This window comes from Festucalex cinctus, chromosome 14 (genome assembly GCF_051991245.1).
Source record: "Festucalex cinctus isolate MCC-2025b chromosome 14, RoL_Fcin_1.0, whole genome shotgun sequence".
In the NCBI taxonomy this organism is placed as follows: Eukaryota; Metazoa; Chordata; class Actinopteri; order Syngnathiformes; family Syngnathidae; genus Festucalex; species Festucalex cinctus.
The window spans coordinates 13720547-13738985 of NC_135424.1; the positions used below are offsets into that span (position 1 = coordinate 13720547).

The 18439-nt window shown below is 39.0% G+C and overlaps 1 protein-coding gene across 1 annotated transcript in view; it reads left to right on the top strand.

Annotated features, from left to right (window-relative positions):
- Positions 1-856: 856 nt before the first annotated feature.
- Positions 857-18439, top strand: part of LOC144001621 (general transcription factor II-I repeat domain-containing protein 2-like) — a 38430-nt gene continuing 20847 nt past the window's right edge. Inside the window, exon 1 of the mRNA XM_077496108.1 lies at positions 857-2739. Within this exon, the coding sequence (XP_077352234.1) occupies positions 1276-2739 (1464 nt within the window). The 5' untranslated portion in view covers positions 857-1275. The remainder of the gene's footprint in view (positions 2740-18439) is intronic.

Here is an 18439-nt window from a genome sequence, read left to right on the forward strand (position 1 = left end):
ACAGACTGCAGCTGCTGCACAGACTGCCAAGTTCACCACTATCATTTAATCTTATCGGATGTGTCCGGTCTCTTTGCAGCCATGTGTTTGGAGTAGTGGCCAAATGAGCCTTTAACATAAAACATGTCCTCAATGCTCCCTCCATCGTGTAAGCAAGACCTCGAAAAGAGCTGACTGCTGCAGCCATTTCAAAGACTTTATCGCCGAGGTCGCGCCCTTATATCAGAACAAGGATGTTTGATGGGCAATGCTGAAAGAAAAATGGATTCGGAGTTAATTTCAGACAGAGCTGCAACTCTGCTACGATCTTAACTCATTTTACTCCCAAAAACGTATAAATACGTTCTATTTTAAATATTACCATGCTCCCAAATATGTAATTATAGGTTTTGGCTTTGATGCAACCTCTGAACTGAAGAGAATGCTTGAAACAATGGTAGTTATTCCAAAAACGGCCAGCAGATGGCAGCAGAGTATAAGAGATCAAAAAGCTCTTTTCCCCACTATTTTAAACAGATTTGTGAATAATGATGAAACTTAGCCATGTTCTAATGCTAATTGATCCAAAATGGAAACAGCTAGAAATAAATGATTGCTGAAAGATTTTCTCAAGATGACACTTGATGCAGGCACTGGGGAGACCTATTTGTGAACAAGCCATTAAAAAGTCAATTTCCCATGTATCCCTTTTAAAATGGGTTCACTGAAAACACAGGTAAATTAGGTTTTTATTAGTCTGCCTACAAGGATGACTGCATTCCAGTATCCCTGTGTTTTCCAAACGCAAGCAAGCACAGTAATATTAATCCTGCTGCTGCTTGAGGAACCATGAGCTATCCTAGACATGGGCATACTACGGCCCGCGGGCCATATACGGCCCGTTGGTCTTTTTAATCCGGCCCGCCAAACATCTCCCAGTTATATCAAAATATACCGGCAAACCTTGTTCATTTACTTTCCCCTGTAATGCCCACATTTCCCCAATAGATGGCGCGCTTGAGCATTTGCCCCCTTTTCTTCGCGGTTAAGCTTTTCCCAGGAGAAGCACTCTCCTCTGTTTCTGCGGTAAAGCTTTCCCCCTTCTAAAAACAAACATGAGTTTATCAAAGAAAAGAAAAGTCGACAGTGAGTGCCGAGTGTTTAAAACAGAATGGACAACAAAATATTTTTTCAAAGAAGTCCGATCAAAGGCTGTATGCTTGATATGTCAAGAAAGTGTCGCGGTTTTTAAGGAGTACAATATTAGCTGTCACTTTGCTACAAAGCATTCTAATTATGCCAGCAAGCTGTCGGCGCAAGAACGGGCAGCTACGGCTGAGAGGATGGCAGCCAATTTACTGTCCCAGCAAAAAAAATTTTCACCGACAAACTGCGCTTCAGGAGTCAACTACCAAGGCAAGCTTTTTGCTGGCATTCAAATTAGCAGCAGCTAGCAAGCCTTTCTCCGAAGGTGAGTTTTTGAAAGACTGCATGGTGGAGACTGCAGGTGTTCTGTGTCCGGAAAGTCAAGGCAAGTTCGAAAAAATCAGTTTGTCACGTCGGACTGTGACTCGCCGTGTGGAACTAATTGATGAACATATAGCTAGCCAGCTAAACAAAAAGGCAGAGTTCTTTCAGTTATATTCACTTGCACTGGATGAAAGTAATGACGTCAAAGACACAGCGCAGCTCCTAATTTTTATCCGAGGAATAAATGACAGCTTTGAGATAACGGAGGAGTTTTTGACCATGGAGTCCCTGAAGGGAACAACGCGGGGAGAGGATTTGTATGACAAGGTGTCTGCTGCAATCGAGAAACATAAACTACCTTGGAGTAAACTTGCCAATGTCACGACGGATGGATCACCAAATTTAACAGGAAAAAACGTTGGGCTGCTGAAACGAATCCAGGATAAAGTAAAAGAGGAAAACCCTGAACAGGATGTTATTTTCCTTCACTGTATCATCCATCAGGAATCACTTTGCAAGTCTGTATTGCAGCTTAACCATGTTGTGAATCCAGTTGTAAAACTTGTGAACTTTATACGCGCAAGGGGACTACAGCATCGTCAGTTCATCACATTCCTGGAGGAAATTGATGCGGATCATCAGGACTTACTTTACCACTCTCGTGTCCGGTGGTTAAGTTTGGGCAAAGTGTTTCAACGCATTTGGGACCTGAAAGAGGAGATCTGCGCATTTTTAGAGTTCAATGAGAAATCTGACGAATTTCCTGAGCTACGAGACCAGAAATGGCTTTGTGATTTTGCGTTTGCTGTGGACGTATTTTCACACTTGAATGAGCTGAATGTCAAACTGCAGGGGAAAGATCAGTTTGTGCACGACATGTACAAACATGTTACAGCGTTCAAATCTAAGCTCATTGTCTTCTCCAGACAAGTTGCAAACACATCATTCACTCATTTCGCCACACTTGACACTCAGAAAGAGGCGACGCGATACGCAAAGAAATACAGCAAATCACTGGATGACCTGCACAGAGAATTCAGTCGCCGGTTCTCTGATTTTGAAAACATTGATGAGTCACTTCAGCTCGTGTCTTGTCCCTTCTCACAAGACCCTGAAACAGTACCACATGAGGTGCAATTGGAACTGATCGATCTTCAGTCTGACGCCACCTTGAAGGAAAAGTTCAACACTCTTAAACTTAACGACTTTTATGCTTCACTGAACGAAGCCACCTTTCCAAACCTACGGAGGACGGCACGGAAGATGCTGGCCTTGTTTGGCTCGACCTATGTATGTGAACAGACATTCAGTGTTATGAACATGAACAAAGCCCGTCACAGATCCAGGATAACTGACCAACACCTCGGATCTATCCTGAGAATCGCCACAACAAAACTTACTCCAGACTTTGATGCACTGACAAAACAGGGAGATCAACAACACTGTTCCCACTGAAACTGATGGTGAGTTTTCCTGCTGTGTTTATTCAACTGAAATGTAATTAAATTAATCATTAATCATTAATAGGTCAAATCCTGTATGTAATTTATATAACACTCAATCCATCTGTTTTTGGCTCGGCCCCTCTGTCAAATTTTAGAACTCATTGTGGCCCGTGAGTCAAAAAGTTTGCCCACCCCTGAGCTATCCTCTCTATGACGATACTATACTATTGTTTTTAGTATTCAGTTCAAAGGTTTCATGGTAGTGAGACAACAAATGGAAGCGCAACAACCTGCCTCGCTTTGATGAGCACATTTTCACAGAACCAATGTCAGATTACGTTCCATCTATTCTCGACAGAAGGATTCGTGATATATCAAATCTGTAACCAGGAGCCTCACATGTGCAGATAAGGGATTCTGCTAAAGCCGCTGAAACAAAGCAGATTTTCTCCGCCGCTGAGCAGGAAATGTATGTGTAGGCTGGATAAAAAGTTCCCTTGATAGAAGCTTGAATGCATTCAGCAGGGGGTGGTCACAGCCCAATGTGGTTTTATGCACAGGAATGAGAAGAAGATGTCAAATACAGAGCCACTGCTGGGGCATGATTTCGCATAATTACTTTATATCATGTCGCTTAACTGGTTGTTGAAAAGTCCCCCAAAATGTTGAGTACACGTCTTTTCATATCTATTGCCATGTGCAGCACTTATACTACTACATTTAGCCTGTACCAATGCAGGTGTTTTTGTGGTAAATTCGACAATATGATCACTGTAAATGTACACGAGGAGACTGATCCGAGTTTTTTATTGTATTGTACAATATAATTACGATAAGGTTGATTAAGTATAGCTACTTATTACTTAAAAATCCTTAAAATAATTTAAACCTATAAAAGATGTTTAAATATACATAGTGCTCCATATTCTGATCTATTTACTGATCACTGATCGATGAAAAAAAAAAAAATCTTAATCGTGTAAAGCCCAATTTTCATCAACATTTTGATTTGTTATGCTACTGTATTTTATCCATCCATCCATCCATCCATCCATCCATTTTCTTGACCCCTTATTCCTCACAAGTGTCACGGGGGGTGCTGGAGCCTATCTCAGCTGGCTTTGGGCAGTAGGCGGGGTACACCATGAACTGGTTGCCAGCCAATCGCAGTACTGTATTTTAATGTTGGTCATTATGTTGCGACTTGGAGTGGTCAGTAATTAGGTGGTATCTGGTGTCAACGTTTTGAGTATGAGTGATTTAGATCTTTGCATTTAACCAGACATTGCATTATTTCATACATGCCCAAAATAGTCTACTTGATCAAATAAACTATGATCATTTTTAAATATTTGCTTTAATACACTCACCTGATGAAATTCAACTGCCGGACATGGAAAATCTCGAAATGAAAAAAAAACAAAAAAAACAAAAAACAACAACAGTAAATGTTGCAAAGGTTTCCTGATAAGATTGAAGCACCTTTATGAGATGAACACTTGGCCCTGCTGTTGAAGAATAAATTGAAACATAAAAATCCCCTTGGGGAAAAATGACACACAGTACACACAGACACACTCAGACACAAAGACCACTGCCCACCAGTGAGGGGGGAGAAGAAAAAAAAACAACACTGAATTGTGTTGGATCAATATTTCTGTTCAAATCTATCCTGATATTCCTCTCAGGCAGTGTCGGCAAAGAGTAGTTAGCGCTGCTGCCTTGAAGCAAAAAAAAAAAAAAAAAGACACTTAATTGGTCATGTACATTTACAACGAAATCGATTTTCTACATTCAACCCATTCCTGAAGAGCAGGGATATCGTGCCAGCACTTTTGTCATGGGACTAACTTTTTCTTTTTTTTTTAGGAAGAAAGCAAAACTACCTGGAATGTATGTATGAAGATTGCATTGATTCTCTCCAATCCTTCACTGGCTATCAATAAAATAGGAGGCGTGGAAATGGATCTTCCCATCACAGAGAAGAATACCGTCAAAAATTCGTAGAACACAGAGAGCTTGAACACAACAGGCAGAGATTTGACAGCCAACATTCTAAATCTTTAACTTTATTGATTTCTGATCCAGTTTGAAGAAGAGTGGTTGAGATTTTGAATGGCACGAGAATGGATGACCATACACACAACATATTTCGTAAATCCTCCTTCCTTTCTTAAAATCCAAATATTAATACCAAAACCGTAACTACAAGAGCACTCTGTCAAAGCTCCGAAGCCAAAAAAGTCATGTTTACAATCTAGTCCAGCTGTGCTTTGAGATACACGATATCGTTAAGCTGATTTTTTGAGATGCGAGCGACATATGATGGCAGTGAACTCTGCTCACTTCTCAACAGGCAGCTGTTTGGCAGATATTGAACAAATCTCCAAAAAGAAGATTCAAGCGGTTCAGTTTCTGCCAGTTGAGGTATACTGTCAAAATAAACATCAAAACAATTTTACATGCATTTAAGAGAGTGACATACTGTCGCTTCACTTTAGCTCTGCTTAGCTTAATTGTTAGCAAACGATAACAATATAGATGGGACAATTAACAGCAGCTATGTGGTGGTGTATTAATGCTTAAATCAATTGATGTTTCTGCGATTGGCTGGCAACCAGTTCAGGGTCTACTGCCTGAAGCCAGCTGGGATAGGCTCCAGCACCCCAGCGACCCTTGTGAGGAACGAGCGGTTAAGAAAATGGATGGATGGATGGAATTCATGTTCGAACATAAACACATGTAGACATTAGGGATGCAACGGTTCTCGGTCTTAAACCGCCCTGCACGGGACAGTACGCCCTTATGGACCGAGGGTTTTCGCAACAAATTTTGTATTGACGCTTACACACCACTGTGTGTGTGCATGCCTGTCCAGTGTCCACAAGTGGAGACAGCCTGCTGCAGAAAAGCCCTCCCCGTGAGGTAATGTCAGATCAATGTTGCGGTTCCGCCCACTCACCCCTCCACACAGAAGCGGAAAAACAAAATTGCAAGTGTGAGCTGCGGAGTTGACAGACTAAAGTTTGAAAAAGTGGTGTGGAATAATTATGGCTTCGTTATCAAATACAATCCCAGTTTGAGCCTGACATGCGGTGGCGCCCATGTAAGACTCTGCACAGCTGCTGCTCATCAGCAATTATGTCTTGTATATTTAAGAGTCAGCTTCTGATCATGTCATTTTACTATTCACTTGCTCGTGTCAGTCCAACATAGCATCGACTCCTAGACCTTGTTTACGACCTCGACTTTGATCTTGCCTTCCCTTCTTGAAGATTTTTGTTGTACTTTGCCTTGATGCTGGACTGGCTCAAGTGTGTTTACTGTTGTAAATTCACTTATTTGTCTGTGTTTTGGGATCCACTTGAAAACCTCACACTATGTTTGAGAAACCTACATTGTAGGAGAAATGTTAGCTTAGCAACTATCAGAGTTGTTGCTTTGGGGCCATATAGTTTGACTTTGGTGGAATTCACAATAATCTTCACATACGGCAACTTATTGGCAAATTCCATTCATAAAAAGATGTTAGAAAGGCTGCATACAATCAAACATCATTATCCCATGAGATCTGGCGTGTAAAGGTTGATGCATCTACAAGAAGAATATTAATGAGGCTTCTTCACTGATCCCGTGCCAAGGTGGGGTCAATTAAGTGTATATTTGATGTCCTTAGGCTGTTGGTCTAAATGTGCTGCGTGATTGGCTAGCGGCCAGTCCATGGTGTATCCCGCCTCTCGCCTAAAGGCAGCTGGGATCGGCTCCAGCACACCCACAACTCGAAGTTGCCTCAGAACTACATAATTATTGTCAGCTCGTAAAAAACTGTGGGAGACACTGACCATTCGCAAGCACCATCGTTATATTTTCGGTGTCTGTCAACCGCTCGCAACTAACAATTTAATGCAACATTAATTCAGCTCACGCACAAGACGATAGTAGTGTTTCAAATCGAATAAAGTGCTTTATATTTGTATATGAAAAACATTAAGATTACGTTCAATTTGCATTTGCTTTTTTTTTTTTTTTTGTCAGCTCAAACAGAGATAATTATATCCTCCACCTTGAGCACCTTGCGCTTGATAAAGATATTGACCAGACAGTTGTCTAATGAATCACATGATTGGCACATAAGAGCACAAGTCATTAAAATGTTAATGTATGCATATATAGGAGTTGGCATGCAGTATGTGGGCTGTGGCTCAAAGCTTTTAAACTGCTCAATATTCATCGTGAAAACTTGTTACCAATCTACACAAAACAAAAACAAGCATAGTTGTCAGAAGTGTCAGAATGTATTAGAATAAAATATATACATAAATTGAACATTGATAAAACAAATGGCAGAACATTAGAAGTGCGTGCAGATTTGAGAAAGAGATTCATTTCACTGCGCAAGAACAGAGAATGAGGCTAAAAGAGGATTAGCAAATGAGTTGTTACGTCAGAACAATGTCATTCAACATTTTTTCCAATGGATTGTTTTCGAAACAGGTCACTGATCTAAATGGTGACCTTGTGTTGAGTGAGCTTTGCTGAGTACAAAAAATAAAGACAATTAGGAATGCACACTCACACAGGAAACTATTGAGAACAACAAAAGTCTATTTAGAATTCGTTAAGAGCCGCATGACAACTTGAGAGCTTGGTAAGTGAGGAAGGCTTTATTGTCGAGAAAAGTCAAATAGAAAAAGCAATTCTTGTAGAAACAGGGTGAACGAACGGTATGGCCGTGTTGGAATGCCAAAGAACGAAATGATTTCAGCATGACATTGCTGGTTAATGTCGCAGCATATCATAGCACACCGCGTTAACACACAAATATGCCCCCTGGTGATGACATCAAAAAGACGTCTGAAACGGTCGACCCCGCTTTGATCATGCTTTGATATTCCGGACAAAGACTTGAACTGAGGTCTAATATGCTGGTTAATGCATCACAGCAGATGATATGTAGCATCAAAGGATTAGCTTGGCATGTTTGGCTTTTTCTTTGGCTTTTTGTGAGTTTTTGAAAAACATTCATTACAAAAGAAAGAGCCTCAACAGAAGATGTTAAAAGAAGAACGAACCTGATACAAAGAATAAAATATGGTCTGAAATGTGGTTTGATATTCAAAGTAATATACAGTAGATTCTTTGAATGTCACACGTGAAGTTGCAAATGCTTTGCAACATTCATTTATGTCCAATTCTCTGCTGTTTCTGACATTGTAAATTGCTTAAGTCAGGATGTCATGTCCATACGCATTGTGATGGGTCTTTTTTAGAATAGTCTCGCCCTCACTGCATTTACATGCAAAAAAAAAAAAAATGGTTGAGCACGTTGTAGGGCTGCAACTATGAATCAATAAAAATGATAAAAGTGTGGCCAACAAATTCATTATTGATTCGTTGTGTCACTTGATTATTATGTCAGTCACCCACTCCGTTGCTGTGTGGTAGTGGTGTGCAATAGTGAATATTTTGGTGTCTATCTGATACCAAGTAATTACAGAGCCAGTATCGCGACACCAGTACCAATTTTTTTTTAGTTTTTCTCAGTTGCTTTGGGACATTTCTCAGATCAGAAATGAAATTGAGTAATAATTAAGGTTATGCAGTGCTTCTCAATTATTTTCTGTTATACCCCCCTACGAAGAAGAAAACATCTCACCCCCCCCCCCATACGCTTCGTCATATTTCCTCGTCTTAGCTTTCGGGTGACTTTCGTTTGTCTCTTTATCTACGTCTCTCTCCGCCTGTCTTCTCATCCCTGTTATAATTTTTTTCATGGTGTCACTTGAGGGTCTGCAACACTTCGTGCCTACACCTCATACTCTGTGCTGTGTGCAAACAAAACCCCTACACCACCGAGCGAATGCTCCCTGCGCACACTCTGCCAATGAGCGCCACTGCCCCCTAATGAAGTGGAGGTGCAATTGCACTTTATTCTAAGACAGTAAAAAAAAAAATATATATATACATATATATATATATATATATATAAAGCCTTGCATCCCCCTGGGGGGACCCGCCCCACTATTTGAGAAGCACTGGGTTGATGCATCATCAATTTGCTAAATCTCAGTTCATTTTCATGACCTTGAAGTTCTCTTTTTCCATTTCCCTTTTTCATTATTTAACAGTAAAACAAAAAAACAAAAAAATGATAACAATATATATATATTAAAGTAAAAAACTGGGGGAAAAAAAAAAGTTAAAATGCAAATCTGTGGGTTCCAAACCGAAAGTATGCGGGGTCCACATGACTATTAAGTAATGACTGTCACTGTCATATCCAGAATCGAAACAAGCAATGAAACAAGTACTTTACATTCTGGTAACACTGACATTGACATTTCATTGCTCAGTGACACTTATTTACTTTTGAGAGATGATAAGGGATTTTGAGCAAAATACTGCATTGTGCAGGTAATTCATGATTCATGAGAAAACTGTAATAAATGGGTTCATGGGTCGACAGTGCTAAAGCCATAAAAATCAATTGCCCAGGGTACACTTTAATACTCCTGCAAAGTGACATTCTTGAGAACACAACTTTTATATCATGCTTTCACAACAGCTGCGGCTCTAACAAAGCAATTTATAGAACACATGACACAAAACATCAACCAATAATACACTCCATAACAAGCCAACAAAATCTTTTTATCAATTTTCAGACACTAGGAGCACCTCGACTTTTCTCTGGGCTACAGAGGGAACATGAAGAGACAAAGTAATTGCCATTCATCTTTCCACGGCGATTCACAGATGGAACAGACTAACTCATTTATAAGTGTACTTGTATTTTGGCACACTGCTTTCTTTATGTTGCTCTCAATTGTGACAAAAACAATAAATACATAATAAAAAAGTTCATCATAAAACATCATTACACTATACCACTGGGGGAAAAAAAACATTTATACATTTTCTATACTATTTACAATATTGGGTGAATCACGATACACGGATGGATAGATAGATAGATAGATAGATTTTTTTGTCATTAGGGAGCAAGTCAAACATGTCAGATGAAATCACTGCAGGAGCTATGGATCTTTGCAGCGTATCAGATGAGAAACCCGTCGCCAAGCCAACAGTGCAGACGGTGGATGAATGTTTGATTTAAATAGCGAAGGGGGAGAAAGGTATGCTCTTCTCTAAAAGATGAGAAGATATGGAAATGATGTAACACGAACCAAACAGAGGGAGCAGTTTTAGTATTAAGTTGGGTGTGATAGAAGCTTTCGAGTGCAAAAAAAATCAGGACAAGTGTATTACAATGTAGGCGTGAGACTGACTTGATCATCTTTCAACATTGTGATTTTTTTTTTTTTTTTTTTTAATAAGCACTTAGCGCAGAACCGCATGCAAACAATAAAAGACAAGATGCTATGACAGGAGAGTGCATCAACTGAGTCAATAGAAATGTTACCATATTACAGTCGATAAAAATGTGTTTTTTTTTCCCAAGGTAATTTGTTTCAACAAACAATATGTATGACAACGAAATACTAAAAAATATATCAGATCTATTATGCATTATAGGATACGAAGATAAATGCAAATGAAGCATGAATTAATATAAAAGGCAGTTTATTTACTACAATTACAGGTCTAAACTTACTAAATACTTTGACGTGCAGTTTAAGCGTTCACCATGACAACATACAGTAATTCTGCCACACAGGTGTGCTGTAAACATAACGACATACTATACTGTAAATCAGTAAGACACAAACTACAGTGCAGATTACAACAATAATATGAACAAATGTATGGCTTTACCACTTCCTACATAAGACTAAAGTTTCGTGAAACACGAAATGTAAACTTGGACTGCACCTCTTCATCATTCAACTTATCATAGTGAGACTAGAGACAGATGAATAAATAAAACATTATAAAGCTTACCAATCTCCAGCCAGTAACATCACACGTTAAGTACATAACATCTGTTACCATAACATCTATTTTGATAAGCATCCGCAGGCATTACAACTTGGCAGTATCTCATCGGTTAAGTGAGTAGTAACAAATTTTATCTTAGTCTGTCTTTCGTTTCATTAATGAAACATGTAGTCAAATTTAGCCTCTTAACTCATTCACTCCCAGCCATTTTCACAGAAGCAATCCCGTTCGCTCCCGGCTGTTTTACTGGATTTTGACTGATTTTGCAAGGCTCACAGAATATTGTGTTCTATTGCTATAAAAGCATGGAACCTACCAAAAGAAAGATTAAAGTCTCTTCTTTCATCAGGAAAAAAAAGTATGTTTCTATCTGTTTCCGTTTTGCAGCAATTAGTATTAGAAGAGAGCTAAGTTTCATCAGTTTTCACAAATCTATTTAAAATTGTAGGTAATTTAGCTTTTTTTCCTATATGGCCCTGGTTGATCTCCTTTGCTCTGCTGCCACCTTCTGGCCGTTTGTGGAATAACTACCATTTCTGCAACCATTCTTTGCAGTTGAGAGGCTGCATCAAAGCCTTCTGTATGCTCTAGCATAAAAAAAAAACAAATAAACGTATAAAGACGTCTTTGGAATACTTAGAACATTAAAAAAACGTATTTACACGTTATTGGGAGCAAATGAGCATTTGACTGCTTATCAAATTTCAGTGGAGATGTAATTTTCAAATCATGGCCAGTAGGTGGTGGTAATGCACCAAATGTTGGTTTGCCAACTGCCAAATAGATGACGAAAGAAGATTTTCAAATCATCTTCAACCGCCTGTTTTTTGGAGGCATGTCTGGTGCCACTAGTGATGGTTGTGATTGTTGTAGAAGAGGAATCAACCTCAAAACAAATTAAAAAAAAAAATACAACACAAAATAGTGAAAAGAAATTTATACATCTCGCTACTTTGTTCCATCCTGGTATCATTAACATGATTCGGATTCTTGCTCAAATTTTGGACTATACTTTTCTCACGAAGACTCCTAACTTGTTCCATTATAAGCAAACTCCAAAGAAAGGTTGACTAACTTTTCTGAGCAAGCGTCTATATAAATAACTACGCATGAAAGGAAAGGCAGGTGGATGATCACAGTGACTGAGATTACCTGAAATGACTGAGCTGCAGGCAATCAGGTAAACACAGCACCATACAGTAGCAATGGCCTGTTTACTATGGCAGGTGGATATGGGAGAACATGAAAGAGGCTTAGGTCTAAATACACTGAAACAGGCGCTGAGGAAACAGTCTATTCCCCCCGGAGTGGGCCGGGTGTCATGATGGTGCACTCTGAGTTTATTTAAGAAGACTCATGCTCAGGATTATAGGCTCAACCAGCCAAAACGCCTTCAAAATATGGTAATCCACGTCCTGTGCCAAACACAGCCCGTGTGCAAAGTATGTGTATACTTCACTGCAACAGGTTTCTGGTAATGTTGCACAATTTGTCCCGCGAACCCATTCTCTTGAATATTGCAGTTTATCGAGGATGTGTTGCTAGGGAAACAAATGCGTGGGATTGCTGTGTTGACGATGGGGGTCACATGAGAAGTCTCCATCCCGCTGCTGCAAGACATTACGGGGCATCATATCTGCTCATAATGGCTTGGCAGTCGGACAGATATTCTGCTTGCTTTAGTGCTCTCACAGAATATTTTTTCCCAGGGCAAATGATTATATTGGCTAGGATCACACAGCAACCTATATTGATGTTTAAGGGATAGATTTTATCTGGCAAGCCTTTTGTCATTATAACAACAAGGAAATAGTGAGCCAGATAACCTCATTTTAGTGCAGTGACGATGTATTATGAGCTTTTCAAGATATGAGCCATTTATTGGACAGTTTGTCCGCCATATTGGATGTGGCCAGTGTATTAGCCATTAAATGTACAAATCGTGTCGTGTCTGGATGTGGATTCAGAGACCATACTAATTCATTATTTATACAACTAAAAATTTAAATTTAGGGCGGCACAGTGGCTGACTGGTTAGCACGTCCGCCTCCCAGTTCTAAGGACTCGGTTTCGAGTCCAGGCTCGGGACTTCGTGGGTGGAGTTTGCATGTTCTCCCTGTGCCTGCGTGAGTCTTCTCCGGGTACTCCGGTCTCCTCCCACATTCCAAAGACATGCATGGCAGGTTGATTGGCGCTCCGAATTGTCCCTAGGTGTGCTTGTGAGTGTGGATGGCCATTCGTCTCTGTGTGCCCTGCGATTGGTTGGCAACCAATCCAGGTTGTACCTCCTGCCCAAAGCCATCTGAGATAGGCTCCAGCACCGCCCGCTACCCTTGTGAGGAGAAGCGGCTATGAAAATGGATGGATAGAAACTTAAAATGTAATGAATTGATGGAGTTTAACTGCCTTATAATAATATATAAAGCCCATCATAAAATTTTTACCCATTGACATACAAATCAAATTAAAAAAAAGGGAAAGTGAATACAAATTAAGAGGAACATATATATTTTTTTCCAACCTCAAATACAGAACAAAACAAAAAGAACGATGTACTTCAACTCAAGGTGTGGAACAATCTGGATTACATAACTAAATCATCTCACTCCATTCATACTGTATTTTTAAAAAAATGTATAAAAAGCTCAATTATTGGACAAATATATATAGCACAAGGTCATGCTCTTGAATGATTTAGTTTGTTACCATAACGGCATCTTGACTGCTTAATGTCATTTATTTTGTGTTGATTATTATTACTGATGATATTTATTTTATTTTCTGATCAGGGGCAGATATCACAAGTTTTACTTCTATTTGTCCCCTTTTCATTTCTTTTTTTAAAGAATTAAATAAAATTTGAATTGAAACAATATATATATATATATATATATATATATATATATATATATATATATATATATACATATATACATATATATATATATATATATATATATATATATATATATATATATATATATATATATATATATATATATACATATATACATATATATATATATATATATATATATACATATATACATATATACATATATACATATATACATATATATATATATATATATATACATATACACATATATATATATATATATATATATATATATATCGTTGTATAATGGTGCTACAATGACATAATACAATCAAAATAGTTTTGAGGTTGGGTGAATCTGTGACGAGTTTGCATCACAACCAAACTCAGCTGACATGAGCCCACCTCACACGTGGCACAAATGAAGACAAGTTCGATAGCAAATATAATCAAATAGCTGGTTGGCCAGTGGCAGTGGGTTGAACAAACTTCTCACTTTGGCTTCTAATATTCTTTTGCTCCTAATCTTCAGTAGAAAAGAAAGGAAGAACTTGAGAGACGGAGCAGCGGGAGAGATGGTTTCACAGACTGTGCATGTAGCCAAGTGCTTAGTTCTGCCCAAATAGGCATGTGCAAGTATTGAATTAGAATTCATATGGACATAAAATGCACGAAGGCTTTGGAGAAACTCACTGTTGGCAGCAGTCTTTCAGCTCTGTGGCAGTTCTGCGATGACTCTTCTACATGCAACAATGAAACATGAACTTTTTTCTTCACTGCTGAGCGGCGAAAGACGTGATGCAGGAGCCTCCGCGGTTGGGAATTGCATTAGCTCGTAAACAGGGAAAATGGAACAACGAACAAGTCAAACAAAAAGGACACAGAAATGACAAGGATGAGCCCGGTTTACGAGACGTGGATAATGTTGGCTGTTGTAGATGACATAGGATCAATTCCTACTCAATACAACATCTAGCAACAGCTCTGTGATTGACATTCAGTCTTGCGTGCGAGTTAGTCTGCCTTTCGGTTTAGGCTAGCCCAGTGCTTCTCAATTATTTTCTGCCATGCCCCCCCTAGTAAGAAGAAACCCCCCCCCCCCCCCCCCACTATAAATAGAATCATTTGTCTATAAAATTGTTATAAGCACATCTCTGCATAACACTGTATCCGTATTAACGTATAAGAGAATAAAAAAAGAAAGAATTATGGACCAACTTACAACAAAGAATAGCTTTATTAACTGTAACAGAAAAGATTTAAAGTGCATCTGAAATTCAAAAATAAAATTAAATCCTTAATTAAACTATATTTTGTGACTGACCATGTCAAACCATATGATACGGAAAAATAAAATTACATAAAATCATTAAATAATAATGTATTCAAACTGATCACCAACATTAACTCTAGAGCACAATATATATTAAAAAAAAAACAATTTTAAACTGCAAAATGTAAAATAATTTGTGCTGATTTTTTTTTTTTTTTTTTTTTTTGCTGTGTGCAAAGCGCACATGCTCAGTGCAAACAACCTCTACACCACCGAGCGAATGCTCCCTGCGCACACTCTGCCAATAATGAGAGCGGCACTGCCCCCTAATGTAGTGGAGGTGCAATTGCACTTTATTCGAGGACAGTAAAAAAATAAAATAAAATAAAAAAGCATGTTCCCCGAGGTCAAACAGGCCCCCCTTGATGGAGCCTCACGGCCCCCTGGGGGGTGGGGGTGGGGGGGCACTATTTGAGAAGCACTGGGCTAGTCCATGTGATGACCTTGAACAGTATTTGTGATATAGAAATATATGGATGGATTATTGATTATTACTCTTCCACAAGAACGTTCTAGTCAAGGCTAAAATGATGACTGAAAGATCCCCGCAGATGAATGAATTCATTGTCTCTATGGGAGCTCAGGTTCACTTCATGAGCGCTGGGCTACTGCTGGCTTCCACATAACTCCAACACTCCCTTAGACACTGAAACTGTGTAACCACACATAAAATAAACACCAAAGTGTAATTGTATGCAGGCAGATCGATGAAAGCCAAAGGAACATTAAAGCACATGAGTCAAACTCCCGGCCTGTGGGACACATTGAAACCTCAGAACCACTTGATAAATAATGTGGAACTGGCCTGCATAGCAAGCGTATAAGGGTTGTAAACATAAGGTGACTTTGCTATTCTCAGAGACACTTTTATTTGTCACAAAAGCACATTAAAGGTACCCTAATGCAAGGGTCACCAACCTTTTTGAAACTGAGAGGCTACTTCCTGAATACTACTCATGCAATGGGCGACTAGTTTGACACACACATCTGAAATAGATTCATGTATCCTGCAGTCCATCCTTTGAATCTCTTCTATAGCATAATAGCAAAGAAACATATCTCCATCCATCCATTTTATTGACCGCTTATTCCTCACAAGGGTCGCGGGGGGTGCTGGCGCCTATCTCAGCTGGCTCTGGGCAGTAGGCGGGGGACACCCTGGACTGGTTGCCAGCCAATCGCAGGGCACACAGAGATGAACATAGCAAAGAAAAATTTTGTACATATTTTAATTACTGACAATTACTGAATTTTTGCTTGGTTTTACAAGCCACACCTACTTGAGTGGAGAAAAAAAAGAAAAAAAAGAGAAGAGCAAAGTGTTGCCGCTGCTCTTTCCGCCATTTATTGAGCAGGACAAACAGTCAAGGTCACAAATACAGAATGAAAATACTCACAAGGAGCCACAGACCAAAAGTCACATGTCGCTCACTAGGCCACCCCCCCATAAATACACACACTGCACTACAGCTTGTCCCATTGCACAGTAATTATCTTTGTAAAATCAGTTCACTGTACTCCTTTCATTTTTCTTGTACATTGTTTTCATACAAAACTGGAATGAATTAACGGCATTTCTATTCAATTTAATGTGGAAAATTGTTTAAAATATAATGAAATCTAGGGCTTGATAACAGAAATAATGAAACTTATTGAACTGTATATTAATTTACTGCTACAACATGCCCTCTACAGGTTCCAGTATAAAAAAATTGATTTGAATTTAATAATTCAGTTGATCTTATCTCTGCATTTTTGATAGAAACTAACAAACGAAAGAACAGCTTTCCTTTTAAAATGAATGCAGTATCTGTAGACAAAGTGCGGGTTTTAAAACGTATAGAAAATGAATGAAGGCAGGTTACGAGAGTGAGGTTGACTGTGCTGAGCAGGTTAAGTTGAATTCCAGGAAATGGAGTCCAAAGCATAAGAGAAGACCGACCAAAGATGGATTGCAGCAGACAGAACCGCGGGGAGAGGAAAAGAGGATCTGGCTTGGGTACAGATGAAGAAAGTTTCAAAGATAGCAGCCTTAGGCGGAGGCTGAAATAGTTGGCACATCAGCCTGGCACACGTGGTCCCACTATGTACTCAGCCATCAGGGGCAACAGAAAAGCAATCATAAAAATCAGCGTGTCTTTTGTTGTGTATTCTTCTTCATCAGAGCAACACAAGTCGAACAAATGTTTACTCTTCCAGTCCGGAATTTGTAATCATGGTCAGGACACCAAACAATTGCTATCGTAAGTGTGAACTAATAACCAGGACCATCACTTCAGTTTGCAGTCCATCTGCTGTTCAGGAAATGATTCTGCCTTAACTGTCCAGTATCACAATAAGCTCATACACAGCCATTACATGATCCTGCTAACAGAGCGTGACGGTGGCCATTGCCAGCGTCTGTGAAGAGACAGTCCAAGCAATTATCTGCTAGAAGTGTGAAGAAAACACAATTTGAGTCAACAGAGACACAAACACTTTTATTCTTTCAATTCTAACTTTTCTCAGAGTGGAATTGTTTCAATGAAAGTACACAAGTCTCACAACATCATCTCAAACCTATTTAGAGTCTTCCTTTATGAAGAAAGTGATATAGCGCGAAACCTCCCTCTTGTAGACCGCATAAACCCGCATAAACCATTACAAATTAGGACTGAATGAATGTGTTTTATTTTTTAGGTGATGTATTAAGGTTAAATACAAAAATGTATACTTATATTTATAACCTCAACTAGCTCTCCAGATGTTAAGATGCTGTATGAGGCACTACAGTTCTACCTCACTGTCATCATTGTTTTTATTCATGTATTAAGATACTAACTGCAAGGTGCATTATTATTAATATTCTTATTGGAGGCTGAGTACCACTATAAATTCAAATCAAAGATTTGACCCTGAGAGACAAAGAAATGCAGTGGCATGGCAATTGAGTCATGGTATTTAAAGCTAAGCATGCCAAGCATCTATTCACATTGCTCTGATAACATCTCTACCTGCTCAATGCATCTTGGCTGTATATTTGCATGACACCGGGTTTATATTTCAAGGTTACAAACGGCACAAAGCATAAGAATTTGTTTGCATAATAAGCCATGCTTAGTTATCGGCATACTGAGAATATTTGGACCTTTGGGTGCACCGTTAGGCACATTTTTAAATATTAGGCATATTTTTAAACATGTTCTTACATAAGGCGCTTTGGGTTAGTTTTGTGAAGCACTGTATGAAAATATTTTATACTAATTGTACCATATGTTTATTTGATAGATTTAGCACTATTATGCTAGGTCAGAAGTGTCCAAACTACGGCCCGGGGGCCATTTGCGGCCCGACGTCCATTTTTCAGTAGCCCGCGACATATGCTAAAAATGGCTCAATGACTCAATTCAAATAAAATAAACAAAACAAAAATGTTTGGAGATGGTCAAAGTAAGAAGGGAGGGTATCGAAAAACAGGTGCCATTAAAGGTTATT